Source organism: Bubalus bubalis, chromosome 4 (assembly GCF_019923935.1).
Source record: "Bubalus bubalis isolate 160015118507 breed Murrah chromosome 4, NDDB_SH_1, whole genome shotgun sequence".
Lineage (NCBI taxonomy): Eukaryota > Metazoa > Chordata > Mammalia > Artiodactyla > Bovidae > Bubalus > Bubalus bubalis.
In genome coordinates this window covers 6986582-7014552 of record NC_059160.1, presented here as the reverse complement: position 1 = coordinate 7014552, position 27971 = coordinate 6986582, and the positions used below count along the sequence as shown (strand labels likewise).

Below are 27971 nucleotides of genomic sequence, written 5' to 3'. Positions count from 1 at the left end.
GTGTGACGTGTGCAGGCATGCAGTGGTGGGAGCTGTAGGAAGGGATGCGTGTAGTCCACTGAGCACCTGACTGCCCCCTCCAAACAAGGCCCCTTCTGAGGAGGGCTAGTGGCTGGTCAGGTTGGGGAGGGCCGGCACCTCCAGGCTCCGCTGCCTCACCCCTGCTTGGTCTCTTTACTCTGTTGATCAGGGGAAGGTGGAAGACCTGGATGGACCACGACTTTGAGATGCAGCCACATGGGGCCCCCGGCCCCAGAAACTCTTCCCGCAGCCACCTGCTGGGCCGCCCGACCTGCCCCTCGAAGCTCCCTGGCGGGGTGTCACCTCTCATCCCTGTTCTCAGGAAGACCTTCCATCTGGATGCTTTCTCCCCAAGCCACATCCCACAGGCTTCCAGCCGGCCGGGCCTTGGAGCGAGGGCCTGGAGTGTGTCCTCCCAGGAAACTGGCAAGAGCCTGGCATCCAGGAAGTTCAGTTCCATCTCCTTAACAGTCCATCCGCACAGCCAGGCACGGCCCCTGGGCCCCCTGCCTTCTCACTGGGAAGAGCTGTCCAGCCCGGGCAGGGAGGCAGCCACCCACGGAGGAGGGAGGCTGCCCACAGCTGGCTTGTCATCGGTGACCCTAGTGCCAGGGGACAGGGTCCACTCCGAGGGCCCAGGGAACCCAGGTCTGGCCAAATCCAGCAGGCTGCCCACAGCAGAGAAGCCCCTGGTGAGCTCGTACCTGACCCTACCGTTCCAGTCCCGCTTGGCTCCAAGTCCACCAGGTCCTGTGGGGCCGGGCTCAGTGGGTCCAAGGCACCCCGTTCCAGTGACTGCACACGTGCCTGCCAGAGCTTCTCCAGGAAGAGGCAAGCCCCGGTCCAGGGGTATCCCGAGACCACGGCTGCATCTCCAAAGGGCCTCCCCTACCACGGGGCCCGTGATGGCCATGGACTTGGCTGCTCTGGATACGAAGCCACGCACAGCCAGCCGTTTATCCACAAGGACCACCAACAAACCCAGCTTGACTGTCAACTTGGCTACACCAAATCCATCCAGACTGGACACAGGCATTGAGTCCCTTGATCTGGATACCAATCTGGGCTCTGCCGTGGACGTGGCTACAGTAGGCACAAGCAAGCCTGGCAGGGGCATGGACTCAGTAACCCAAGACCTGGACAAGGTGGGCAAAGCCATAGCTACAGAGGGCATAGCCAAGCCAGAATTCACCACAGGGGGTGCAGCCATGGAACGGGCAGCCCCAGATCCAGTCAAGCTGGGCACAGCCAGGCCGGACACAGTCATGCTGGTGAACACAGCCAAGCTGGGCGTGACTACGAATTCTCCAGCTCTGGATACAAGCAGGTTGGTCATAGCCATGGGTCCATCTGTGCCAGTCACCCCAGACCCAGCTGCTGGTGAGACCACACTGGACAGTGTCATTAACCTGACGACATCAGACGTTGCCATCCAGCCTTCAATGCTGAGCCAAAGCACAGATGCAGCCCTGGGCCACCCTACAGCAGATGCTGCTACAGACTGGGCCACAGAGCTGGACCGGGCCAGAGAAACCAAAGGTAAATGCAAAGATCTGGGCAGGCGAGGCACTGGACTGCTGAGGGTGGGCGGGCAGGGGTGTAAGGGCCTGGAGATAGATTGTGCTTGGCTAGATCTGGAAAGGGAGGGAAGATTTTTTTTTTTAAGGTGAGAATGCCATTTATTTTAATATCTATGCATTTAGTTTATTTATCTGGCTGTGCTGGGTCTTAGTTGTGGCACACGCAACATGTGGGATCTTACTTCCCTGACCAGGGAGCCAACCCGCGTCCCCTGCATAGGAAGGTGGATTCTGAACAACTGGACCACCAGGGAAGTCCTGGGAGGGAAGATTTTAAGGTCAGAGTTGAATGAGCTGGGGGAAGGGGATGGGATTGAGGGGCAGAACACAGGCGAGGCAGCCTGAGCTGGGTCCCAAACTGCCAGAGTTCAAGCTGAGGGAAGCCATCAGAAGGAAGGCTTGCAGGGATAATTTGTGGGAGAGCAATTATGCTGAGTTTGTCCTTTGCCATCTTCCATGACTATTTCTCTGTTCCCTGAAGACCTGAAATAATCAGGTGAGCTATAGGTGAGTCCAGCTTGAAAAGCAACCCACCTACATGAAAATGTAGACCAGCACTTCAGTAAGTGGTGATTTGTCTAACAGCCAACACTGCCAGGCTCCTCCAGATGTGAATAGTGATCTCACAGTATTAGTGAGACCTTCTGAATCATTCCCATTCAGCCCTTCAGGAAGATAGCTGTTGCTTTTTCCTTTTTTTTTTTTTTACATTAAAAAGTTTATTTATTTGGCTGTACTGGGTCTCAGTTGCAGTATGCAGGATCTTTGATCTTCATTATGGCATGTGGAATTTTTCTAGTTGCAGTACATGCAACATGTGGGATCTTAGTTCCCTGACCAGGGATCCAACCCGTGTTCCCTGCATTGGAAGGTGGATTCTGAACCACTGGACCACCAGGGAAGTCCTGGGAGGGAAGATTTTAACTCTTAGTTGCAGCATGTGGGATCTAGTTCCTTGACCAGGGACCAAACCCAGAACCCTTGCATTGGGAGCTCGGAGTCTTAGCCACTGGGGGGAAGCCCGGATAGCTGTTGCTTAAAAGGTGTCTTACCTGGAATTCTTCCTTGGTTCCCTAGCTCCAGCGCTGTAGTCCTAAAGGGTGACTTGGAGATTTGTATGTTGGAGGTCGTACACGAACTATAAACAGGTCAACACAAGGGCCAGAAGTTCATTTGGTCTTTGAGAGGCTGTGACTTGCCTAAATCACATAGCTGACATGTCTAAAGTGGCAGTAGTGGTAAAGAACCCGCCTTCGGTGCAGGAGATGTATAATAAGAGACTCGGGTTTGATCCCTGGGATGGGAAGATCCCCTGGATAAGGGCATGGCAACCCACTCCATGGGCAGGGGAGCCTGGAGAATCCCATGGGCAGAGGAGCCTGGTGGGCTATAGTCCATAGATGTCTCAAAGAGACAGACACGACTGAAGTGACTTAGCATGCATTCATGCAAGGTAACAGGGACCCAGCGACTGGAATTCTTCTGGCAGTCTCATTCCCAACCTTTCAAAGGCTCAGAGATTCTGGGTCTGGCAGATGCTCAGAAAGCATCTGGTCCTGTGGCTTACCTGGGGTTGGGGGTTGTCAGCCCCCTTCCCACTGCACTCTGCACACTCAGTCTGGGGGAGCCCACTCAGGCTCTCGTCTTCCGTCCTCTAGGACCCCAGCTCTCTCTCCGTCTTCAGCCCAGCCCTCTCTTCTGAAATGCAGGTGTAGACAGCCAGCGGCCTGCCAGACCCCTCGGCCCAGACAGCTCCCAGGCAGGTCCAGAGGCAGCCCTTTTCCTCCTGACGTCTGCCTTCCCTGATATCACTCCCATAGCTGCAGGTCCCACCCCACTAGAGACCCAGGCATCCTCCTCTTTCTTTTCCTTCATCCCAGTCAGTCTGATTCCAACTCTGTGGCCCAACCTCCTCAGTCCTAGGCTCTGTGTCCCTTTCTCTCCATCCCTCTGCCCCTGCAAGGCCACTCTCCCCCTTCAACTGGCATGAGATGAGGGACTCATCTCATGGGAGCACTTTCTGCTTAACAGCTGTTGGTGACTCACCATTATCTTCTTTTAAAGTCCAGCTCCTTAGCTCGACTCCCAAGGCTGCGGACTTCTCCAGCCTCTTAGCTCTGTATCCGTCTGGAATTTTCCCTGCTTCCTTGCGCGCAGGAGCTCTGCTGTCCGCAGCACCAGGCAGCTCTCACTTCTGGTCTCCTCACCGCAGCCCTCCTCTCTCCATGGAACGATTTCCCTTCTTCCCGCCCACTTACATTTGCCTTTCCATCTTGGCCTGCACCCCCTCCAAGAAATCCTACAAAACCCCTCTTCCCAGGGTGCCCACCTCCCTGCACCCACAGTTTCCCTATGCACACCCCACTCCCTGTGTTAGGACAGTCCAGCTTTCTGTCTTACCCCACCAGACCCAGAGCTCTTTGAGGATATAAACCATGGTCCTCATTCCTGTGTCCACCTGGCCTGGCAATATGCTATCCATTCATGTGGATTAAATGCAAGAAAGATTTGGTTTTTTTCCTGACCCGTAAATTGAGGCCCAGGAAAGAAAGTTCCTGACCAGTTCAAGGTCATAGGGCTCGTCATCCCAGAGCCAGGCCTGGAACCCGGGCTCCTGAATCAGGCAGGGTTCTACCGGCACCCACGCCTGGGCAGAACCCCATGGAATCAGCCCAACATCCCAACCACCGCGTGACTCACGCTCGCGCACCGCATCCCGCAGCTGTCACCGGTCCCCCGCGCCCCCGCCCCACCCCAGCCTTAGAGAGTTAGAGGCCGGGAGCGGGATCCAGGCGGAGGGATGGGATCGGGGCGCCGCCCCCAGCCCGGCATCTCGAGCCTGCGAGGCCCAGCGCCCCCGCTCAGCCGGCGCTGGGTGCCCGCGCTCCCGCGTGCGGGCGGGCGGGCGGAGAGCCGGTGCGGGCGCCGACGCCGTGGGAGGGGGAGGGGCCCTCGGCGGGGCGGGCGGCGCGCGGGTCACGTGGTGCGGGTGGCGGCGGCGGCGGCGGCGGCATCGGTGCGCGCGGGCAGGGGCAGCGCGGCGCCGAGCCACGGAGTCGAAGTCTCGGGCGGGCGCGGCGGCGCGGGGCGCTGGGGCGGCGCGGCCGGGCCGCGGGCCGGGCGGGTGGGCGGAGAGCGCCGAAGGGCGAGGCCCGGCTGCAGGGGCTGCTCGGCCCAGGAGGAGCCCGCGTCCCGCTCAGCCTTGCAGCCCCGCGCCCTTGAGCATCTTCCCGGAGGAAACCGAGACAAAGGAGGATTCATGTCCAAAGGTAAGGAGGCCGGCCGGGCCATCGGCGTGCGCCGGGAGGCGGAGGCTGCGGCCCCTACCAGCCCAGCTGGAGATGCTACCGGGGGAGGGTTGATGCGCGGAGGAGCCCACGCACGGTGACATATGTGCACGGACACACACACGGTGGCACACTCCCCAAGATGTCCAAGCCCGGAGAAAGGCACAGACGGGAAGGCGGAGAGACACGGAGACTCCCGAACACGCAAGCAGGCACCGCGATGCGCGCTGGAGCACACTAAGACGTGCACACACAGGCACACCACGCACAGGTATCGGGACCACCTACAGCCGGGCTCAGAGACCTGTGCGCTGACACATAGACCCCTTCCCCCACACACAGGGGCGGGCGGGCGCACGCTGAGACAGGCACCAGCTGGTGGTCGCCAAGGGAACTCGTTGGCCTCCAGAGGACTGGGATGGAGGAAGGGGTATATATCTCAGGGCCCTTTGCTTCTGTGAATGGGAAAGTACTAAGATATCTTTTGTGATTTCTCCGCTGAGAGCCAGGGGCTGGAGCTAGGGGTGGACTGAAATTGCCTCTGCGGGTGGGGGTGGAGTCTTAAAGACTGCTGGGGTCTGGGGGTTGGGAATGATCTCCGGATCCGGAAGGAAGAGCCTCCCCACCCCCTGGATCCTCACGAAGCCAGGAAGGCAGGTGCTATTCTGGAAAGGTCCCCTCCCTTTGCGGCCACCTTCCCAGCAGAGGGGTGGGGTCCCTGGGCCGGACAAAGACAAAGCCCGTTCATTTCCCTGTAAGAGAAAGCACCAGGGCTCTTGCTTGGCAGGGAGGTGGGGGCGGGGGGTGGGGGGTAGCCGTTTCTGTGGGGACTAAGCCAAAGCTGAGCTGGGGATGGACAGGGTCTCTCCCAGGGGCACGGTTGGGGCAGGTGGCTCCCAGCAGGAGGTGCTGCAGGCAGGGCCCCGAGAAAGCTGGGCGCTCAGAAGGAGCCCCAGGAACCACATAGGCAGGATGGCATATTTGAGTTACATCCCACTGTGAGCCCATCCGGAGCTCTTCCCCACCCCTGGGGAGCCCCTCCTCCAATCCCTGTTGTGGAGTGGGGAGAAGGTCTCATAACAGAGTCTATCTCTGAGCCTGGGGCCCACCCAAGAGCCACCAGGGGAGCAGCATCCAAAGGAGGAGAAAGGTGATGGCTCTGAGTAACATCAGCCTTGCAGTGAGGCTTGCATCCATTCATTCATTCCTGAGTGAGGCTTGCGTTCATTCATGCATTGCTGAGTGCCTTGTTATACTAGGTACGTTGGGGCACAGAAACCCATAAGACATGGCTCCTGCCCTGAAGAAGGGTGGCAACTGGCATGTGTTCAGTGCCAGGTTTATGCCCACACTTTTGTGTAAGCATCAAAGCAACCCAGCGAGGTCGGGACTGTCCCTGTCTTCCTGAGGAGAACACTGAGGCTCCCGGAGACCATCCGCCTGGGAGTCAAGGATGGGCCAGCTGCCTGTCTGGAGCTGGCATGGCCCGACCTGGAGGGGCTGCAGGGGCAGAGGAGGGAGCTACAGAATTTAACTTTGGAGCTGCCTACGCCCTGTGCTCTGGAGGTCTCCTCAGCAGACAGTATGAGGCAAGGACCTTGTCTGGGGTCTAGCAGTGTCCTTGGCATTTAGTCTGGGGTTTGGCTGGAGTCAGCTCTCACTGGAGGGCCTATAGAATGGCCCGGATGGGATGGAGTGAGTGAATGAATGTAATGACTACAGAGGTACTCAGGGGGCTGAGGCAGCACAGAAGGGAGGCATCCACGTGAGACGGGAAGGCGTAGGCTTTCCTGTATAGTGAAGGAAGGTCGACAGGGGCTGGAGTGGGCAAAGGGTCTTCCAGCACAGGCTGTGACACCGTGACCGGCCGCAGGTTTGCAATACTTGTGGCTGATGGGTGGTCGTTGTTAGCACGTGACTGGCATGTAGTGGCCGTGTGGTTGGGAGGGGCATCTTGCCAGCAGGAGCTCTGTGGGTGCTGACAGGTGCTCAATGGAGGAATACAAGTGGACTCTGCTCCCGGCCTGTTGGAGCCCCTAGAAGTTGCCCGGGAATCTGGTCAGCTGGCCTCTTCTCGAAACCAGGTTGTGCTGGGGAGTGGTTTTTGAGGCTGCTGCGGTTGACAGGCCGGGGCTGAGAAGGCCAGGGTGAGGATGAAGACTTTATAAAAATCCTTATAAAAACTCCCATAAATAAATACCAGACTCATTTTCCAGGTCTGTAGAGTAAGACCCTGCCCCTCCAAAACACACACGTGCACACAGATGGCTCCATCTCACAACAGTGGTTGCGGCGACCCAGTGGGCTGGCCACAGAGGGATCCGGGGGGTGGAGAGCACCGGCCTGGTGAGCAGCTGGATAGGGAAATCAGGGCATTGGCCCCAGTATAGGTGTGCTGAGTCGGGCCCGGGAACCACGTGCGGAGTGGAGGCGCAGGCCAGGCTGCTGATAGTCAGCTGCTTCAGGCCCGAGCCAATCTGGGTGCCTTCTGGAGCCGCCTGGCTGGCAACAACTTCCTGGGAAGCAGGAGGGAACCACGCCAGGCCCTGGGGAGGTCCCAAGACTCCGTCAGATTTGGCTGTGCCCACGGATGACAAGGAAAGAACGGTTTCCAGTGGAGAGTCATGCCAGGACCAGGGAGAGGACCAGGTGGTGGGGGAACAAGAACAGACTCCTGGCTGGCTTTGGGGGTGGGGGAGGGAGGTGCTCCTGTGCCCTGTCTCTCTTTCCCATCTGCTGCTCCATCACTTCTCCCTGTGAGCCAGAGACCCTGCAGGGTGGTAACCAGGAGCCATAGGATTCTAGAATGGCCAGGCCAGAAGGGGGCCTCCAGAGAGCATGGAGTCCAGTGACTGCGCTGGGTGATTAGCATCTCGGGCACCTCCCTTTAACAAGTGCTTTCTCATACACCACTTCATTCCCCCTCCTGGCTGGGAACTGAGAAGGGGCAGAACCAAGAGGGTTTGCAGCAATGAGGCAGAGTGGGGGTGCATCTCACATGTGGGGCTCCCCGCAGCCTTCGTCACTATCCTGAGAAGTTTACAGAAGAGGAAGCAGGTGCATGGGGGCAGGCGGTTCACCCGAGGCCATGGAGAAGGCAAGTCACAGAGGCAGGCCCTTCCCACGTCACCACACACACCGGTCTTATCGGGAGGGAAGTGGAGATGCCATGTCCCGAAACCCACCTTGGAGGGACAGTGCCCTGATGGGGGAACACAGATTTCTCATGTGTATGAACATGCCCATGATGCGCCAGACCCAGAAGGGTGTTTGCCTTTCTCCACTGGGGAAGGGCTGTGACCTCAGGCTCTCCTTTCTCCTGTTACCCACCACGCCAAGAGCACAGCGTGTCATGTCATCTTAGGCCCATGACTGCCCCTACTTGGGCCTCATCCTCTCCTCATTGGTCAGCAGGGGAGACTTACTCCTCCTCAGATTTAAAACTAAGGCTTGGAGAGGACTTCCCTAGTGGTCCAGTGGTTAAGACTCCATACGTCCACTGCAGGTGGCATGGGTTTGATGCCTGGTCAGGGAACTAAGGTCCTGAATGCTGTGCGGTGCAGCCAGACAAAAAATTTGAAAGCAATAAATGACTTAAAAAATAAAAATAAGGCGTGGAGGCTGTCTGGGAGCCTCAGGGCACAGAGACCACTACTTTGTACCAGTGCCCATGGAATAGAGGGGACACAGACTGGGAGACATGATTGATGCTCACTCTGCTGAGTTGAGATAGCCCCATGTGCTTCTTTCTTTAAAAGGATTATTTGGTTGCATCAGGTCTTGGTTGTGGCACACTGGATCTGTCATTGTAGCTCACGGGCTGTTTGCAGTGCACGGGCTTAATTGTTCCTCAGCAGGTGGGATCTTAGTTCCCCTACCAGGTATTGAACCCGCACGCTCTGCATTGCAAGGCAGATTCTTAACCACTGGACCACCGGGGAAGTCCCAGACCCATGGGTTTCTAAAAGACAAAGCAACTAGGGCAGGGACAGGCAGTCAATAGACATTAGGTCCAGAATCCTAAAAGGTCTTTGCTTTGCCCTTTATTTGGGTGAGGCAGGACTCAGGTTGGAATAACCCCAGACATCTCTTAGGTCGGTGGCTCTCAACTGTTGGCAGTGCCAGCCAACATCTGGCACGGTCTGAAAATGCTTTTGATCATTAAATTGGGAGCTACTACTGGCATAAGGAAATGACAACCCAGTCCAGTACTCTTGCCTGAAAAATCCCATGGACAGAAGAGCCTGGTGGGCTACAGTCCAAAGGGTCGCAAAGAGTCAGACACGACTGAGTGACTAAGCACTCACAGGCATTTAGTAGAGGCCAAGGATGTCACTAAATGGACTACAATGCCCAGGACAGCTCCCTGCTCTAATTATCTGACCTAGCATGTCAATAGTGCCAAGGCGAAGAAACCCCTGGGTTAGAGACACAGATGTGGTGCTTTGGAGCAGCGAGGTGCATTTGAAAGTACCCCAGCAACTGGAGGGTCTGGGTACTGGTCCAGATTTTCCATCTGACTTGTTCTATGTTCTCAGGCGAGCCCTTACCACTGCCTCCCACCCCCAGGCCTCAGTCTCCACATCTATGAGATGGGAGACCTGTACTGGAGGACATCCATGGTCCCGTCCAGGCCTAATTCTGTATGATTGTGTATCCAGAGACTAATACTGTGGTGTTCGTGTGACCTCAGCCCGCCCCTCCCACCTTGGCTTTGCAGGGCTCCCGGAGACCAGGACGGACGCAGCCATGTCAGAGCTGGTGCCCGAGCCCAGGCCTAAGCCGGCAGTGCCCATGAAGCCCGTCGGCATCAACCCCAACCTGCTGGGCTACATCGGCATCGACACCATCATTGAGCAGATGCGCAAGAAGACCATGAAGACCGGTTTCGACTTCAACATCATGGTGGTCGGTATGGAAGCCGTGGGCTCCCTGGAGACCCTGGTGGCAGGCAGCACCCTTTAGAATCCCACTTCTTTCTTTAGGATGGCCTCTGCCCTGGCTTCTTTAGAATGAGCTCTTTCTCAGAGGAAAGATCTCAGCATGCTGACTCCTTTCTTCCCACAAGGCTGGCTGATCTGAGGGTGGGAGATGTGAATGGATGATGGTCAACCTGGCCCCGTCACCCCCCTCTCTGTACACAGGCAGCCTTATAGCTGTGCTCAAGGCCTGGGGGCCTCACCCTTGTTCTTCCCCACCTTCAAGAGTTGGGGGAGGATCAGAGGAAGGGTGGTCTTCTTTCTGATCTTTGGTAGTGCTTTCAAGCTTGAATAGAATTTTCAGGACATTGGTCACTAAGTAGGATCACTGGACCACAGAATATAAGAGCAGGGAGGGACCTTTGCCTTTGATCGCAGTGACGTATTTTCTCAGTTGCTGAAACTGGGATCTGGGGATCATCCTTCTTCCTCCTGCTTTATCCCCTCAATCCAGTCGGTCATTAAATACTGTCAATTTTACCTCACAAATATCTCTTCCAGTCTGTCTACCCTCTCCCTCTCCACTGCCAGCACCCTGCTACTACCCTGGGTTACCACGTCCTCCTGACTCAGAGCTGCTCATACATCTGGGCTAGAGTGTAAATCATCTGGAACATCTTGCTCTAAAAAACATTGGCTAAACTAGACAGCATGCATGATGACATTGCTTCTTTTTCTCCTGGTTCTCCGTCTTCTTCAATCCATTGTCTCCCAGTGACTGAATAATTTTTCTACCCTGCAAAACTCATCATCACCCATCCTACTTAACAATCTTTCTTAAGTTTAAGGGTTTGAATTCCTAGCGTGGCCTGGTAGTACTTCTCCACTCATCTCTTACCACTTCCCATGTAGCATCTTTGTTGTTATTCAATTGCTAAGCCATGTCTTACTCTTTGCAACCCCATGGACTGCAGCACACCAGGTTCCCCTGTCCTTCACTATCTCCCAGAGTTTGCTCAAATTCATGTCCATTGAGTCAGTTATGCTATCTAACCATCTCATCCTCTGCCACTCCCTTCTTTTTTGCCTTCTTTCCCAGCATTGGGGTCTTTTCCAATGAGTTGGCTCTTTGCATCAGGTGGCCAAAGTTTTGGAGTTTCAGCTTCAGCATCAGTCCTTCCAGTAAATATTCAAGGTTGATTTCCTTTGGGTTTGTTTGGTTTGATCTCCTTGCAGTCCAAGAGACTCTCAAGAGTCTTCTCCAGAAGCACAATTCAAAAGCATCGATTCTTCACTTAGCCTTCTTTATTATCCTGTGATTCTTGTGCATGTTTGAGAAACACTCTGCTCAGACCAGTGGTTTTCACCTATCTTTTAGTTATGGAGCTCTTCCTTGGAATGAAATCTTCTTCAGAAGCGCAGTGTCAGTATGCAAAGTAATTCCATCTTTAAGTGTGATTAAAGACTAAAAACTTAGGTCAAGCAAAAATGAAATGGAAAACCAGTACGCAAGTGCAGAGGTTGCCCCTTTCCCAGCGCTCCCAGGGCTCTGGAAGGAGAGAATGTGCAATTCCACTGATGTTTCCCCAGGTCCTTCACCAGCAAGTGGGAAAGCATTCCCATCCACTCACTGTCCCTGCTCAGCCTCTAGCCTCTCCAGTGAGTGGTCAGTGAAGGACTTGGATCACAGCTCTAGAATTCTGTAAGCTCAGGGGAGAGATGCTAGGCTTGGGAGCTGGGCCTGGGGTCTCCCTGCCTTCTCATTCTCTTCCTGTCTTGCTGCAGGTCAGAGTGGACTGGGCAAGTCAACACTGGTCAACACCCTCTTCAAATCCCAAGTGAGCCGCAAGGCCTCCAGCTGGAACCGGGAGGAGAAGATTCCCAAGACAGTGGAGATCAAAGCTATTGGGCATGGTAAGGATCCAGCAGGGACCATGACGGGCGTTGTTCCAAGGGCCTCTGCCAGAAAGGGGGAAGAATGGGGCCTCTGGGGGATGAGACAAATGACAGACAGCCTGAAGACAGAATAGAATTAAGCCCTTGAGCAAGATGGAGCCAACTCTTTAAACTGTAAGTCAGAAAAGGGGGTGTGGGGATTAGAGAGGAATGAAGGAGGACTTGAGTGGGATGATAAAGCCTGGTGGATTTTTTCTTTTCATTAAAAAAATACTTATTATTTTTTATTTGACTGCACCAGGTCTTAGTTACAGCACGAGGGATCTTTAGTGGGGCACGAGAACTCTTCACAGCGTGCAAAGAGTTCATGTCTGCAATCCTAGTTCCCTGACCAAGAGTTGAACCTGGGCCTCCCTGCATTGGGAGCATGGAGTCTTAGCCACTGGCCCACCAGAGAAGTCCCAAGACTGGGTAGATTTAGACAACAGAGGGATAAAGAAGGCATTCCAGGTGCAGGGAATGGCATGAACAAAGTGTTGAAGTGTTGAGGACCCTGAACTTGATTTTTCCAGTCATTGGTCCTGTAGAAGTAAGGAGCCCAGGTCTCCCCCAGCTGGTAGGCAGTGGGGCACCTGGCATCAGCTGGAGGAGTGACCCCCCCCGGGTGCCTTTTCTGTTCACTCCCCAGTGATCGAGGAAGGTGGTGTCAAGATGAAGCTGACTGTCATTGACACTCCGGGCTTTGGAGATCAGATCAACAATGAAAACTGGTATGTCTGCCTGTGTGTGAGACCTCCATCCTGAAGACTGCAAGGCAGACACTGAATGTGGAGCAGATTCACTCAAACTGAGAACCATCTGTGCCCTCCATGCTGAGGGCTTAAGTGGCAAGACTTGCTTAAAGAGGGGAGGGGGCTTGTTAGGAAGCAAGCAGAGAGGACCAAATGGGGCCCGGGCGTGAGGATAGAGGGGGACAGAGCAGAGGGAATGTCAGCCGAGGCATTGCCTGGAGATGGGAGTGGGTCAGGAGCTGGAGCAACGGAGCGGGGGGAGCTGGGGTGCAAACCCAGGCGGACCTGGAGGTTGTGGCAGAGAGCTTGGCCTGAGGGCCAGGTGTTGGCCACCTGGACAGAGAGGGCAGGAGGAAAACATGGGGGAGGGCGGTTTCCATGAGGAGAGAGCCTCTGGGGATCCAGCGTCCAGCCAAAAAGGGGGAAGTACACTGCCCAGGTGAGGATGGAAGTGTCGGCCGTGAACAGAATGCACAGTGCCTGCCTCATGGTATGGCCAAAAAAAAAAAAGAAGAAAAAGCACAATGTAAGAGTTCTGAGTTGGGTCTTATTCACTCTCTTACTGAGGGCTCCCCAGGTGGCTCAGTGGTAAACAATCTGCCTGCAGGAGACACAAGAGATGCAGGTTCATTCCCTGGGTCGGGAAGATCCCCTAGAGAAGGAAATGGCAGCCCACTCCAGCATTCTTGCCTGGAGAACCCCATGGACAGAGGAGCCTGGCGAGCTGCAGTCCTTGGGGTCACAAAGAGTTGGCACGACTTAGCAACTGCGCACGCACGCACACACTGAGGACTGTAGCCTGAGTCAGCCTCCCAGAAGGCATGGAGGACCTGCTCTGAGAAGGTGGGCGGAGGCCAGTATACGTGTGATTTTTGACTGGGGATACGTGCAGCCAGGCATACATCTCAGCAGAAGGCTACTGCCAGCCAAGAGGAACAGAGATCTCTGTTAATGATTTTTGTGCTTTTCTAAGTCGGGGAAGGTGTAAGAATTTGGGTCCATCATTTTTTTCCTGAAATACAACTATTGAAGGGCCTGTTTCCCCAAAGCACAGAGAGCCTTATCTTGTTCTTTGTCCCAAATTCCTTCCAGGATATATTGTAGGTCAGTGACTACAGTGGCTAATGACTTAATCCGTGTAAAAGCAGATGGCAAGTGACACTCCTTGCTTTACAGAAGGTTCTGGGCAGAAGTTTGCTCCCAGACAGGGGTGAAGACAGCTATGCCTCTGTGAGGGAGCCTGGGGCTGCCCCAGACAGACGGGGCCTCTCAGCAACACACCTTGGAATTGGCTGTGTGATCTCAGAAAGTGGCTGGTCACTTCTTCCCTGGCTATCCACACACTCCTAGACAGGGAAAGGTCACCGTCACAGCAACAGCATGATGAGGATGGATTATTGCGCTGGGATGGTTATATGCTTGTGCTTACCCTGTGGATTATTATAGCGCCAGGGTTGAGAGCTTTCTCTGCGCCATTTCCCTGTTCAGACCAATGTTGTTGTTTAGTTCTCAGTCGCGTCCGACTCTTTGCAACCCCTTGGACTTGCAATAGCCTGTCAAATTCCTCTGTCCATGGGGTTTCCCAGGCAAGAATACTAGAACGGGTGGCCATTTCCTTTTCCAGGGGATCTTCCTGACCCAGGGATCGAACCTGCGTCTCTTGCATTGCAGGCAGACTCTTTACCGCTGAGCCACCGGGGAAGCCCCGTTCAGTATTATACCTCTGTTCTAATTCTTACATGACTCCCTCCAGGCACCTGTTGTTACTCTCTTTTCACTTATGAGAAAAGAGCTTCAGAGAAGGGCAGAGACTTCCCCAGAGGGGCCCAGCCAGTAAGTGATGGATGTGGGGAAAGTGCAGTGCTGTCAGGAGCAGGGTGGGGTTCTGCAGGTTCCCAGAGGTCAATTGGGGGCTCGGACCCCAGAGGAGTTCTGCCCTTGCTAACAGGGAAAGCCACTCATGGGGGCAAAGGGAGAATAGTCAACAGGTCACCGAGAGCCCTCGGGAGGCAGGGAGTGAGACAGAGGTGAGAGCCTGCCTCCTGACCCTGGTGAGAGGAGCTCCCGGGTCATGTCCTTCTGGGACCTCCATCTGCTTTCTTCCTCCCTCCTCCAGCTGGGAGCCCATTGAGAAGTACATCAACGAGCAGTATGAGAAGTTCCTGAAGGAGGAGGTGAACATCGCCAGGAAGAAACGCATCCCTGACACTCGTGTCCACTGCTGCCTCTACTTCATCTCCCCGACCGGCCACTCGTATGTGCCAGGCCTGCCCCCGTCCCCGGGCCTGCCTCTGGTTTGCATCATTTGATCCCAACCTATAGTGAATGAGTGATACCTAGACTCAGCTGGGGAGCTCAGGTGAGCCCCCACATAGTCATGGCCCTGGGAGTCCCTCAGAGATCCTTGACAGGAGGGAGAAGCTCACCATCAGCCCTTATGCTGTCCATCGGTGTGTTAGCACCATAGCTTCACTGTGCCGGCAGACAGAAGTTGGTTGCTGTGGACAAAGGGCTCCTCGTTTGTTCAACAGATACCTGCTATGCAGAGGCCTGGGGTCAGGGGCAGCAAGAAGGATGAGATGGGAAGGGCCCAGGCTACTGGATTGGGGCTGGTGTTCAGGTGGAGGTGGGGAGGGGTGACCCAGCTGTAGGCATTTGGAGGGTAGCCAGTCCAGCAAGAGGAGCCAGGTGTCCAGCGATGAAGGCTGACAACCATCGGGCATGCCAGGAACTCTGGTTGTGAGTATCAGGCAAGGCTGAATGATAGGGAGTGCCCCTGGAGAATGGAGCCATCCAAATGGACAAGCAGGCCACCTTCCTGCTGGGGAGGTCTCCTAACTGTCACTGAGCCCAGCAGCTAGGCAAGAATTTCATTCTTGAGATGATGGCACAGTGCGGCAGGCCCCTGGTTTTGGAGGAGCCTGACGTTCAGCAGGTTTTTGACGGTGCAGCTCAGGAACTCGGCAGGGAAGTTAGTGTTTATCCCTCCCTAGACCCAAGGTCAGAGCAGGCCAGCAGGCAGCCTGACTTAAATGAGTCTGGTGGACTTCAAACTACAGCCAGATCGGGGCCCCAGAGTCCAGAGGCCCTCGGGTAGGGGAGGGGTCAGGCCCCAGCTGGACCCCTGCAGGACTACTTGGGGACCGGGGGGAGGCCTGTCCAAAAGTGCTGTCCCGTGGGCAGAATAGACACGCATATGACCATGACAGAAGGGTGCATGGGTGGGGACAACAGTCCATGGCTGTTCCCAGGAGAAAGAGATCTCAGGTCAGAAAAGGTGTCGTGAAGGAGTGGTTTGAGTGGGGCTTAAAGAAAGCCAGGATATGCCCCAGAGCCAAGGGAGAGAGAAAGGGAGCTGGTGGACCACATGTGGGTAGAGAGTTGAGTTCTGTTCTGCAGACAGGTGATGGCGGCTACCTCAGCCAATTCCCAGCCCAGTCCTCCTGCCCCAAGGGTGCCCCTGGCGTGGTGGCAGTGGCTGAGTGGGGGAGGGCATGGTGGCTCTGACACCCCACCTCCTTTGGGCCCCAGCTTGCGACCTCTTGACCTGGAGTTCATGAAACACCTCAGCAAAGTTGTGAACATCATCCCCGTCATTGCTAAGGCTGACACCATGACCCTGGAGGAGAAGTCTGAATTCAAGCAAAGGGTGAGAAGGCCCCTCCTCCTTTTCCTCTCCCCATGCTTGCCTCTCCCGTCTGGTCCAAGCCCTCTTCTATCCTTTATTACTATATCCACCTCCTACCCCACTTCCCACCTGGCTCCTACTCAACTGTTAGAGAGGCGAGGCTGGTGGAGAGGAGAAGTTAGTGCGGCTCCAGCCTTCTTGCCCTCCAAACTTATCTGCAAATACCACTAAATGCATAAATCACCTCCAATGTGAGAAACCACTCCGCACTGTTAGGTTGCTTGAAGGACGAGACTAATTAATCAACCACCCACTGGTCTTTATCGTAATTTTCCATAAGCTCTGTCCTGTGCTGGACACACAGGGGACTGGGTAGGGGAAATGCCGGAGAAGTATAAAGACGGTTGCTGCCTTTGAGAAACTTCATCAAGGAGATTACTGAAAAGCACTGGGTGACTTCCTGGAGGAGGAGACTTAAGCTGGGCTTTGAAAGAGGACAAACGGGAGAGGCTAGGGGTGGCGAGCTGGACCTCTCCTCCCTGCCAAGAGGAGAGAAACAAGTATGGCATGAGCACTGCCCACGTGGCGTCTGTTCTCAGCGGTCCTGCTTGTCTGGATCCTGATCTTGCACCCTGAGAGGAACAGACCGCACCCCCGGATTCTTCCTCATGGCAGGCTGGGGTGGGCAGTGGTAACTGTGGGGCTGGGGCTCCCATTCATTCAGGATCCTCCTGCTGCCCAGGGCCTCAGAGTTCAAAGATGACTGCCGTTTACCGCTCCGGCTTCAGTATGCACACATTTGCACAAGCATGCACATGCACACACAGCCCTCTCTCTATCCTGACACTTGGCCACCATGCTTCTCCTCCCCGCCTCTAGGTTCGAAAGGAGCTTGAAGTGAATGGCATTGAATTCTACCCCCAGAAGGAATTTGATGAGGATTTGGAGGACAAGACAGAGAATGACAAAATCCGGGTAGGTGCCTAGGACTCTGTTCATCACATAGATGCCCACATTGGTCTCCCTGGGATATGTATCATGTACCACTTCTGTTTTTCCTCCTGCTTTCCCCTTTCCACACTCCCTGCCCCACCTTGCCTGACCCAGACCAGAAGTGGCATGGGAGAGGATGAGGACTGGGAGCCCTGGCTGTGACTGTAAAGCCAAATTCTCCTGTCCATTCCCAGAGCCAACAAAAGCCTCTGGTTCCCCCACCAGGACAACCAAAACCAAAGTATGGGGTGATGGAAGGATACAGGCAGAAAAAGCTTCAGGCAGAGCTCCTCCTCAGTTTCTCCTCCCTTAAAATTCAGAGATCAGGCTAGATGAGTGGCTTATCGGCTCTTTTGCTCCCCTAGAAGGACCCTTTAAAAAAGCTAAGTGTCAGGCAGACTCCAGGATGATGTTGTTCAGCCGCTCAGGCGTGTCCAACTCTTTGCGATCCCATGGACCGCAGCACACCAGACTTCCCGTTCCTTCACCATCTCCTGGAAGAATTTGCTCAAATTCATGCATTGAGTCGATGATGCCATCCAACCGTCTCATCCTCTGCTGCCCCCTACTCCTCCTGCCTTCAATCTTTCCCAGCATCAGGGTCTTTTCAACCCTAACTTCTGAGCAGCCCCTGAAGTGTTTCCTGGGAATCTTAAGGCTTCATGAAACCTGGCTGGGAAACCCTTGACGTTTATGATTTCCGAGATCCCTCTCAATTCTGAACTTCCACTGTTCTGTGATTTCTCATCAGAATCCTGGGTTCTAGTCTGAGCTTTCCCACTAATCACTGTAACCTGGGACAAATCCCTTGCTTTGGCCTTGAGTCTCCTTCTCCATCAAGTGTGGTAACCTAGGAGAAGCCCCTCACCTGATGTAGTTGAGACAGGTAGTTCATTGAAAAAATCAGTTGAAGAAATCATTTTAAAAATGAAGGATACAAATCTTAAATATTTTAAAATAGATGTTTTACTGAATTATTAAATTATCAAAAACACATCATGTTCATTAAACATTCTTTTTATATAGAGACAAGGCCTCTTCTTTGGAGATAAGCCTACTCTTTTTTTTTAATTCAGTGCTTTTTTAAAAAAATAATAATACATTTTTTACTACGTCTAGTCTTAGTTGTGGCATGCAGGCTTTTCATTGTAGCTTGCTGGCTTCTCTTTAGTTGGGGCCAGAGCACATGGGTTCTGTAATTTGCAGCATGCAGGCTCTCTAGTTGAGGAGCTTGGGCCTTGTGGCATGTGGGATCTGAGTTCCCTGGCCAGGGATCAAACTCATGTCCCTTGCATTGGAAGGCAGATTCTTAACCATTGGACCACCAGGGAAGTCCTGCTAAATCCATTCTTAATGCAAAAGGAACCCGCCTTTATCAAGTCTTTCTGAAACATTCCATTTTCAGAGAAACAGATCTCCACACTGATATATCTGTCCTCAGCTTATATAATAGTTAATTTATCCAAATGCAATAACAGTACACACCAGGCAGATCAACTTGGGAACAGACACCTGCTGGAGCAGAGGAGCCTAGGTACATCAGAAAGTGGCCTTTGAACTCTGGCAGGGCAGCAGGTATGGGCCTCTGCCAGTGCGGGAGACCATGTAAAACTTATTACTTTGGCTGTCCATTGGGTGGGTGTTGTCTAAGAGGTCTGTCTTTCTTGACTAGCTCACAGAGTTGTTCCAAATCAAACCAAACCCTGTTAAAAGTACAAACCCTGCTAAAGAGTACAAAGCATTCTCCAGTTGTGGGAAAGCTGATTTACTGAGGTTAACCAGCCAGGCAGGGGAGCAATCAGGTCTGGGACCCTGGGACTTCAGACTCCCAGTCCAGTGCTCTTTTTAAGCGACAAGAGCCTGGCCTCTGCCATCAGTGGGATCACTGAATGAGCTTCAGAAACGTGCAGTTCAAGGTTAGGCCCAGGACCGTGTGCCATCCGACCCTTGGAGGCGCAAAGAGTAGAAGGATGACATGCGCGTGTGTCTACTCTGTCAGCAGGAGAGCATGCCTTTCGCTGTGGTGGGAAGTGACAAGGAGTACCAAGTGAATGGCAAGCGGGTCCTTGGCAGAAAGACTCCCTGGGGCATCATTGAAGGTAATTCAATGCATCTTCTTGAAGAACTGGTTGCCAGTCAATTATGCTTATTAATTAAGCATCTGTAGGTCAAGGCACAGTCCTAGGATGCAAGATATAAAATGAATGCCAGCCAGAGCCAGCCAGACCCTGCCGTAAGGGGCTTACAGTCTAATTGAGAAGCTGAGACTCCTGAGCAGGAAGCAATAAAAGATGGATTTAGCACCTGACTGGGAGGCACTAGCTCGAGGGTCAAAGGAGTTCAGAACATGGAGAGATTAATAAGGATCAGAAAAACCAGAGAAAAGTTTTCACATGAAAGGAGGCATGATCTGAAAAGCTGCTGAAGGGTTGTTCAGATGTTGCCATTTTCATTTTATTAGGAATGATGTGACCTTGAGAAGGTCACAGTGATTCTGAGAGCTCTCAGAGAATCACTTCGGTGATGAATTCATCATGATACCCTCTGAAGGGGGCAGGGTAGGGATGGAAGCCCTGTTCTCAGATCATCCTCGCTGAGGCACTTGGGTCTCAGGTTAAGTGTCCTGCCCAAGATCACATGACTTATTAGTGGTGAAACCTGGATTTTAGACCTGGATATTTTGATTTCAAAACCAAGTTTATCCCATTACATCATGTTGTCTCTTATTTTTCTATCTTTTGTTGGGATTTTTTTTTAAATAGCATTTTCTCATCAATTGCATTGAATGAAATTATAAGAATATCTGTCCTACCCATAGATTATGAGGAAGAGGGCTCATGACTTAATTCTCTTCGGCTTCCATCGTCTTTGTCAAGTGATTTGCAAATAGTAGGCACTTGATCTATGTTGAATTAGATTTATCAAGCCATCATGACCTTTTTAAGATGGCTCGATTATTCTCTCTGTGTGTTTACTGTCTTCCAATCAGATTATAAGCTCCTTAAAGATGGAAATTGTGTCTTCCGCCTTGGGCAAGTTTCTTAGACTCCGTGTGTATTAGTTTCTTTTCCTATAAAATGGGGAATATAATACTACCTATGAGCTATTATTCCACAGAGTCTAGAATAGTTTTGTGCCCTTGTCGCTGCTTCATGAATCCTTGTTCAATGAGTAAAATCCAGTGCAGTTGAGTGCCAGGATGAGCACACCTCTGGAAGGTGACAAATGCCCGGCCCATGGCTCAGTCCATGACCTGAACAGAAATTGACCTGCTGGTATCTGCATCAGTGAAGTGACCACCTGTTTTTGTTGTCTGTTTGTTCACAGTGGAAAACCTCAACCACTGTGAGTTTGCCCTGCTTCGAGACTTTGTCATCAGGTAAGACGCACCCCTCCCATCCGATGGCAGGTTTAATTATTTGGGGTCCAGAGGCCACTTGTTCAGATCCACTTCCTCCGTCCCCAGGTCCCTCTGACAGAGCTTCTGCTGCAGTCCCAGCTCCCATCTTGAAGGACAAGGGGCTCAAGAGGTGTCTTTGGCTCTCTGGTCCCAGTCACTGGGTCCAGACCCTGGAAGCGATGTGTTGACCTCAGACATGGGTCCTCTCTCCCTCATCCTGGCCCTAATCACATCCCTCTTTCTCTTGCCCTTCAGGACCCACCTCCAGGACCTCAAGGAAGTAACACACAACATCCACTACGAGACCTACAGGGCCAAGCGTCTTAATGACAATGGAGGCCTCCCCCCGGTGAGCGTGGACACAGAGGAAAGCCACGACAGTAACCCATGACGACCTTTCTCTGTATCATCACACATACCCACTTCCCCACACACACACATCCTCAGACCACCACCCACCACCTTCTTCCTTTCTACTCTGTCCCACAGGCCTGTCTGGTAATTGTGGAGCATCTTGTCTACGGTATGTGTGTGTGGTGTGTGTGTACGAGAGATAGAGTGTGGATGTGTGTGTGTGCATGTGTGTGTATGTGTGTGTGCCTGTGCAGGGCTGAGGTATTTATACTGCCTCCCTGGAAAGTTCCTAGTAAGCTTGGTTCCTCCATGGCTGTCCATTATCTGTTTCCTTTCCTTGTGTCCCAGAACAAGGCCGTGTGCCTCACTCAAGAGGTCTGGGGGAGGCTTCATTTAAAAATGATGGGAGCAGGTGAGCCTCAGGTAACGCTTTCTTATCTCTGAACCCACCTGTGAGCAGGGACCGCAGAGATTCTCCAAAGACGGTCTGTGGAGCTTGACCTGGGATGGTGGGGCGGGGGGAGTTGAGGACTTAACCCTCCCTGTAAGCCCGGGGTGGTCTGTGGTGAGGCTAGGACTTTTGGGGGAAAAGAAAGATCACAGGAGAGCAGAGAAGTCAGCCAGTGCTGGGCTCCTGCAGAATTAGTGCCTACAAGTGGAGGAGAGAGCTCCACCCTTCGGTCTGTGTGGCATTCACTGTCCAGAAGCTACCACCTGTCTGTGTCGCAGACTGCTGCTTTCCACATGTCCCACCCCCAGCCCCCCGCCTCACTCTCCTCTGCTCCCCCTTTTCTCTTTCTTCCCTTTCCCTCCTTCCTTTGTCCTGCCCTCTCTGACTTCTTTCATTTCCTTTCATTTCCTTTTAGCCTAATCCACTTGAGCTGCACTTCTATATTTAGGATTTATGTCCAGGTGACTTCCAAAAGTGACTTTAGGCCACTTAACATCCCCAGTAAAATCACAGGACAGTACAAAAGGAGATTACAAGGGAAATCAGATCTGTAGAGAAGCATGGGAAACACAGTTTCTGCAGTTGAGCGATGAAAACGGCCCTGAGCTTGTGGGCAGCCTTGCAAAGGACGGGACACAGCGAGTTATGTGGTTCCCAGTGTCTGGTTAAAGAAACACATGTGCTGATCAAGTGATACAACCTTTGTTTTAGGTGTCAGGTCCTAGCAGAACTGAGTCTAAAGAAGTATCAAGAACAATATACAATGTTTGTCTTTCTTCGTCGTTTGGCTTCAGAGACAGTTTTGAACCTCATCTCCCTTCTGTCCATCAGGATTCTTCTTCCTTAAAGCTGGCTCCTCTTTCTCCTCCTTCTTGTATATACTTGACCTCCCTTTCCTTCTCTTCTATTCTCTTTCTCGAGTTGAAGCTACTTGCATTTTTGTCTGTCTTTCTCAGCTTTCTGCACTTTCTCTTCCTCACCCCTGTAGATATGCACAGTGACACTCACAAGCCTACATGTAGCCTTTTCTTGCCTTCCCCTTCAGCCCTGTATTTATTAATGCATATATTTTCCATGTTGTTTGACACACAAGTTACTCTTTCTCCTTTAGTCTGTAAGGCGGCTGAAATTTCAAGCTGGGGAAACAATTTAGCCTCAGGCAAGGGGAAAAATTGATACAGTTTACAGTAACCTCTTACAACCTCCTGTTTCATCTCCTGGTCCAACCCGAGGTGTTTTACTGGTCCTCTACAAATCCCAGCATTTATAGGCCCTTATCACTCAGGTGCTAGGAAAACATATAGACTTAAGACCAAGATTCAGCAGACCAGGAGAAAGAGGTGGGTGATCAGATTGCTAGTGGCTCCCAACTCATGGTCTCCAGTCTTTCCTGGAAGCTCATTACCATTCCAATCCCCATCTTCCCTCACCCACACAGTTATCCCAGGTTAGGCACCAGTCAGAGCAGAACAGCGCAGGGTTAGAGTCCAGAGGTTGCTAAGTTTCAACAGATGAGGGACCCCTGGCTTATACGAAGACGTGGGACTAGACACCTTGGCCTCACAGGGGAAGTCTGGGGTGGGAGTTGGGGGGCCCTGGCGAGGCTGAGGAAGAGAATAGGAGAATGATGCCTGGGGCTCCTCAACCGTGGTCTCAGCCTCCCTGGAGAAGCTGTTCTGTATGTCTGCTGCCAGCTGCCGGTCTCCACACCCTCAACCGTTCTCAACCCCCTGCAGGGAGAAGGCCTCCTGGGCACTGTCCTTCCACCTGTGCCGGCCACCCCCTGCCCCACTGCAGAATGAAGGCCATTCCGAGTGCCGCTCCTCCCTCCATCCCGCTCAGCTCTTCTTGCTGCAGGGCCACGTGCTCTTTAGCGCTGTGCGTGTCGGGCCCACCACCACAGCCCCTCAGCCCTCAGCAGATCGGGGGGCCAGCTGCCTCTTTAGGACAGTTGCTGCTTCCATTTATCCACACCACCCCTCTCCTCCCAGTGGAATGGAGTTCCCGCCAGCACTGCCCTCCTCTATCGTCTGTGTCAGCCGATCCTATCCCATCCGTAGGGTGAAAGAACTCACCAAGAGCTTCTTCTACCCTTGCAAACTCATATCAGCTACTTGTAACCATCTCCAATGGATATGGCATTGCTCCCTGTCCATTCATCTGCATGAGCTGCTCTTGACTTCCTTAAAGGGTCAAGAAAGCAACTTTTCTGCTTGTCGGATTTGTTGACGTCAGCTGTGTGAGCCCCAATGTGGGACAAGGGTGTCTCCTTCATTGCTTAAAGCTTATTTGTAAGGATGGGTCACTCCAGATGTGGGGGAGCAAGGGCTAGGATCACTTTTTTAAAAAAAATCACCACTGGTGACTGGCCCAGAGTGCAGCCCCACACCCTCCCTACCCCATATAACAGCCATTTAGGAATGGTGGTTTTCCTGAAGAGACATTCCTGGAGTAGACTTCCTTATCCTTAGATTTTTAAATAAGAACTAAATACACACACCAAATTCTAGAAGCTCACGAGATGTGAACTCTAGGAAGAAAAAAAACACCCTTCTGTCCACTTAGCAATAAGAGGGAATCTCTTCCCACCTACCCTGGCTAGTCCTACACCCCACCCCTCCCCCACTCCATTAATGTGAGTAATGAATTAGCCTGGCCACAGTCGGTCACTGTAGGCTAGTGGAAAATCCCCAGTGGAGGGTAAAGCCCTCCCATCAGATGCATGAATGTTTGCGAATGTTGGCTGCCACTGCCCACCCCTGCACCGTGTCTTTATGGACTACCCCTTGCCCACTGCCCAACCACTTCCACCTGGACACAACTTGCTCAAAGGCTGGTGACTTGTGGGCCATTCATCTATAACCAAGTCCTGATGGAGCAAGAGGCCCAAGCCTAGGGGATGCAAGAACGACCCATTTCTTAAATGTTACCAGCCAATCTTTTGGTGACATTACGGTTAATTTTCCCAATTGAAAGTAAGCCAACAGACACTCAAACTGGTTGTGTAAATGTTGCTAGACTTTATGTGTTGTACAACTAAACATTGCTGTTTGAACAATAACTGTCTGAACTGTGTTTTATTTGTGCTCCTCAATCCTTGGCCAAATTAGCTATTACATCATCTCACTCATGTGGAGGGTGAGACAGGACCATGTCGGTAAGACGCAGACACAGAAATTAGAGATGGAAAAATTTTGTTCATCTTCAGTTGGCAAGAAGTTGGTCTCCAGGCATTATTCCCTGGAGTTTTGTATCCAAAATAAGTTATAGATCTTTCACACGACCTTGAGGGATGTAGTACTCTATGTAGCCTGTCTCCTCCAATGGAAACAATGCTTATTTTCATTCAATTAATTTCCGAGCTTTCCCTCCTCCTTTTTCCAAAGGCATAAAACCAAAACTGTGAGAGGAGTGGATCCATCTTGCTAGAAACCTATTTTGTACTGAAGACTTTTTAAGAGTTAAGAATTTAAAGCACTAGCTTTTCTCTTATCTTTTTTGAACTTAAGTCAGTCCTTCCTGTCTATGAGGTTTACACTGTCTTCTATAGCCAGCAAATAATACAACTCTACCTGCACATTGTTTCTCTGAATTTGAATGTGACAACCATATGCAATTGTGTTTGGGTCCTCAACGTTCTGTGTGATGATCTCAAGGTATAAATGAATGGTGGGGGTCAAGACTAGAGGAAGCGAGGTCAGTGGGCCCTTGGGGTCATTCAAATTAAATGATGAAGGCCGGAACTGGAGCCACAAGGAGAAGGAAAAAAGAGAAGATTTGAGAGACAGTTAGGCTTCCCTGGTGGCTCAGAAGGTAAAGCATCTGCCTGCAATGCAGGAGACCTGGGTTCGATCCCTGGGTCAGAAAGATGCCCTGGAGAAGTAAATGGCAACCCACTCCACTACTCTTGCCTGGAAAATCCCATGGACAGAGAAGCCTGGTAGACTACAGTCCATGGGATTGCAAAGAGTCAAACACGACTGAGAGACTTCACTTTCTTTCTTTTCTTAGCAAACATAAAATATTACAGCTGAAAGAAACCTAAGAGTTCTTCTAGTTCTTTCTTCAAACAGATAAGGAAACAAGTCTAGGAAGCATGATCATCTTGCCCAAAGTTATACACTTGGTTAACAATGGGGGACAGGACCTAGAGAGCAATGTGTGATGCTTGTTCCACTGCTTCACACCATTCCTGTGGTAGTCATACTTAAAAATATATGTATACACATATATTGGAGAAGGAAATAGCAACCCACTCCAGTACTCTTGCCTGGAAAGTCCCATGGACAGAGAAGCATGGTAGACTACAGTCCATGGGATCGCAAAGAGTCGGACATGACTGAGCGACTTCATTTCACTTATACACATATATATTTCTGAAATCAGGATACATCTTACAACAGATGTCAGTGGATTTAGCAGCTTTCCCCCCTTAGAGTTACACTTTAAAATGGTGCATTTTGTAACTGTTGTTTAGTTGCTAAGTTGTATCTGACTCTTCATGACCCCATGGACTGTAGCCCACCAGGCTCCTCTGTCCGGGAGATTTCCCAGGCAAGAATACTCAAGTGGGTTGCCATTTCCTTCTCCAGGAGATCTTCCTGACCCAGTGATCAAACCAGTGTCTCCTGCTCGGTAGGCAGTCTTTACCTCTGAGCCACCTGGGAAGCCCCTATTTTATAACTGACAACATCTTAAATTTGATGAAATATATGGTAGGTAATCCAGATGTTAACATCCTTTTGTTGGAAGACCTCTGGTGCTATTGGTGAAGTTCAAGGAAATAAGCAAACACACAACATTTTAGTCTTAAAAGTAACTCTGATAAAATGTATCACCTGATCCTCACAATCACCCTTTGGAGGAGGCAGGGCAGGTATGATGGGAGACACAGAGACAAAAGGCTCTCTCCATCTTGGAGCTGGAACGGACTCACTCAGGGCCGAAATCCCCCCTTGGATTTCCTCACCCAGCTCTTGCACCATTTCCTGGACGTTGCCTCACAAAAAATCGGCTCTGATTTCCGTCTTTCTCTGGGGGAAGAGAGTTCTGCTCTTCCTCAGAAGTGAGGAATCATTTCGAACTCTTTCTCCAAAGGGCAACAGTTTTCTGACCTGGGTCAGGAAGGGCGTAGGAAAATCCCGCTTTTAATTTTAATTCCTGACAGGACAATTCAAGTCCATACTCGTGGGCAGCTGGGCAGCTAGGCAGGGGCGACAGAGCAGCGGCCAAGACTGCGTCTGGCTATGGCGATCACCGCCTCATCCCTTACTCCTCGGCGCTCTGGGAGCAGAGCCAACCCCCTGGACCCGCCCGCTTTCCCCTCAGGGCTGTCTCAACCTTGACTCTGCCGGGTCCTCTGACCGAGGCCCCTCACGTGACCAGCCGCCTCAGTCACTCACTCCGGGTCCTTGCGCCATAATCCCCTCCCTCCCCTTCAGAACCGCACCCAACAGCTTGGCGCAGGCCCCGCCCCTTCCCATCTGCGGGGCGGCAGGAGGAGGCCTGGGCAGGATGGCAGTGAACCAGAGCCACACCGAGAGCCGTCGTGGGGCCCTCATCCCCTCTGGCGAAAGGTGCCTGGACGGAAGCCTGTGGAGCTGGCGGAGGGAGGAGCGGCCAGGAGAATTGGCGGCGCACAAACTCTCAGCCAATCAGAGACTTTCCCGCCTTTTTTGAGCTCATGGCAAGCGTAGCTCTTCCCCGACCGTTAGGGCCGGCGCCGCCTCGCGGGTGTTCTGGATGTGAATGTGGTGGAGGCGGGAATAGGCGTATGAAGGGCACGTGCGCATGCGCAGGGAGTGAGCCGTGTGCTGCCTCAGAAAAAAGTTGGAAGTGCAGCGGCAGGAAAGGGAAGTCACACCGACCCTCGGGGTGGCATGCGCTGCCGTTAGGAGTGCGCTACCTTTGTAGAGTGAGGGCAACAAGGTCCCAGGCTCCCGGGAGGTAGAAAAGGCACGAGTGTGGCTCTTTCTAGAAAGATCCTGAACTGTCCAGGGCCTCTCTTCACCCTCAGAACTTCAAAAAGCTCTCTCTCTTCTTCGCCCCCAACCAAGGAGATGGCTGGTCTTACTTTTTTGTAAAGATGGGGACCAAAAGAAGACATGTCTGGGAAGAGTGCTGTTCTCTCACCTCCCATGGCAGCCCTGGGGTTTGCACCCATGGCTTCGTGGTGCTAGCAGTGCCTGTCGCTCACCCGTTTCCTCCAGCCTCTGTCAGGTTCGACTCAGAATTGCCCATTTGTACTTCCCTACGCAATACCTCGGCCCCTGCTTCACTCCCCTCCTCAATCCCCTGCCCAGGCTGTTAGAGTCCTGTTCGAACTCCCCAGCAGTTCTTGAATATGCTCCTCTCTCTGCTCAGATTTGCCCTCGTTTTCCTTTGCTCTCACCTAAATGTGAGACTCTGAAGCCCAATGCGGTGCTCAGGTGAGGCAAAACACACCCAGATTGCTTTGAATGCATCTCTCAGGAAGATCCTTTAAGTACATCAGTACATCATGCTGATGTCCAGATCTGTTTTTTCTGTGCTTCCTTCCCCAGAATATTTTCTTGACAGACTTAAACGCTCTGTCAAGGCTGTACGTCCTCCCTTGGCCCCAGAGGACCGCTGTTGTTTTGTTCAGTTTTCCCAGTAGTGAGATGATTGCCC

The 27971-nt window shown here is 52.5% G+C and overlaps 2 protein-coding genes and 1 long non-coding RNA gene across 8 annotated transcripts in view; 2 read left to right on the top strand and 1 right to left on the bottom strand.

Moving 5' to 3' along the window:
- Window positions 1-194: 194 nt before the first annotated feature.
- On the top strand, window positions 195-24381 carry SEPTIN3 (septin 3). 4 transcript variants are annotated; one of them, XM_044942491.1, is made up of 11 exons: window positions 195-1560; window positions 9609-9800; window positions 11593-11721; window positions 12392-12473; window positions 14611-14748; window positions 16026-16143; window positions 17002-17097; window positions 19115-19214; window positions 20443-20494; window positions 20771-20864; window positions 23057-24381. In XM_044942491.1, the coding sequence occupies exons 1-11, from the start codon at window positions 210-212 to the stop codon at window positions 23120-23122; spliced, it is 2418 nt and encodes an 805-aa protein (XP_044798426.1). In that variant the 5' UTR covers window positions 195-209; the 3' UTR covers window positions 23123-24381. The 4 variants fall into 4 exon arrangements, with proteins under 4 accessions (XP_044798426.1, XP_006068979.1, XP_006068978.1 ...); XM_006068917.3 differs by lacking the exon at window positions 195-1560 and adding an exon at window positions 4685-4870 and having other exon boundaries at window positions 19118-19214; XM_006068916.3 differs by lacking the exon at window positions 195-1560 and adding an exon at window positions 4686-4870.
- LOC102403386 lies at window positions 1700-4530 on the bottom strand. Of its 2 annotated transcripts, none has more exons than XR_006550899.1 (4): window positions 3648-4530; window positions 3169-3299; window positions 2654-2739; window positions 1700-2084 (listed from the first exon to the last, which is right to left on the bottom strand). It is a non-coding gene; the product is annotated as an uncharacterized LOC102403386 (long non-coding RNA). The 2 variants fall into 2 exon arrangements; XR_006550900.1 differs by lacking the exon at window positions 1700-2084 and adding an exon at window positions 2465-2506.
- Window positions 24382-26690: 2309 nt separating the features above from the next.
- Window positions 26691-27971, top strand: part of WBP2NL (WBP2 N-terminal like) — a 28169-nt gene continuing 26888 nt past the window's right edge. For both annotated transcript variants that reach the window (XM_044942488.1, XR_003108600.2), the window contains exon 1: window positions 26691-26896. In XM_044942488.1, the coding sequence (XP_044798423.1) occupies window positions 26835-26896 (62 nt within the window). In that variant the 5' untranslated portion in view covers window positions 26691-26834. The remainder of the gene's footprint in view (window positions 26897-27971) is intronic.

Bases quoted from the DNA above. Each gene is read 5' to 3' on its own strand.
- SEPTIN3 (XM_044942491.1), top strand. From the start codon at position 210: ATGGACCACGACTTTGAGATGCAGCCACATGGGGCCCCCGGCCCCAGA. The intron at 1,561-9,608 runs GTAAATGCAAAG...TTGGCTTTGCAG, and splicing joins CCGGGCCAGAGAAACCAAAG to GGCTCCCGGAGACCAGGACG. The intron at 20,495-20,770 runs GTAAGACGCACC...CTTGCCCTTCAG, and splicing joins CTTCGAGACTTTGTCATCAG to GACCCACCTCCAGGACCTCA.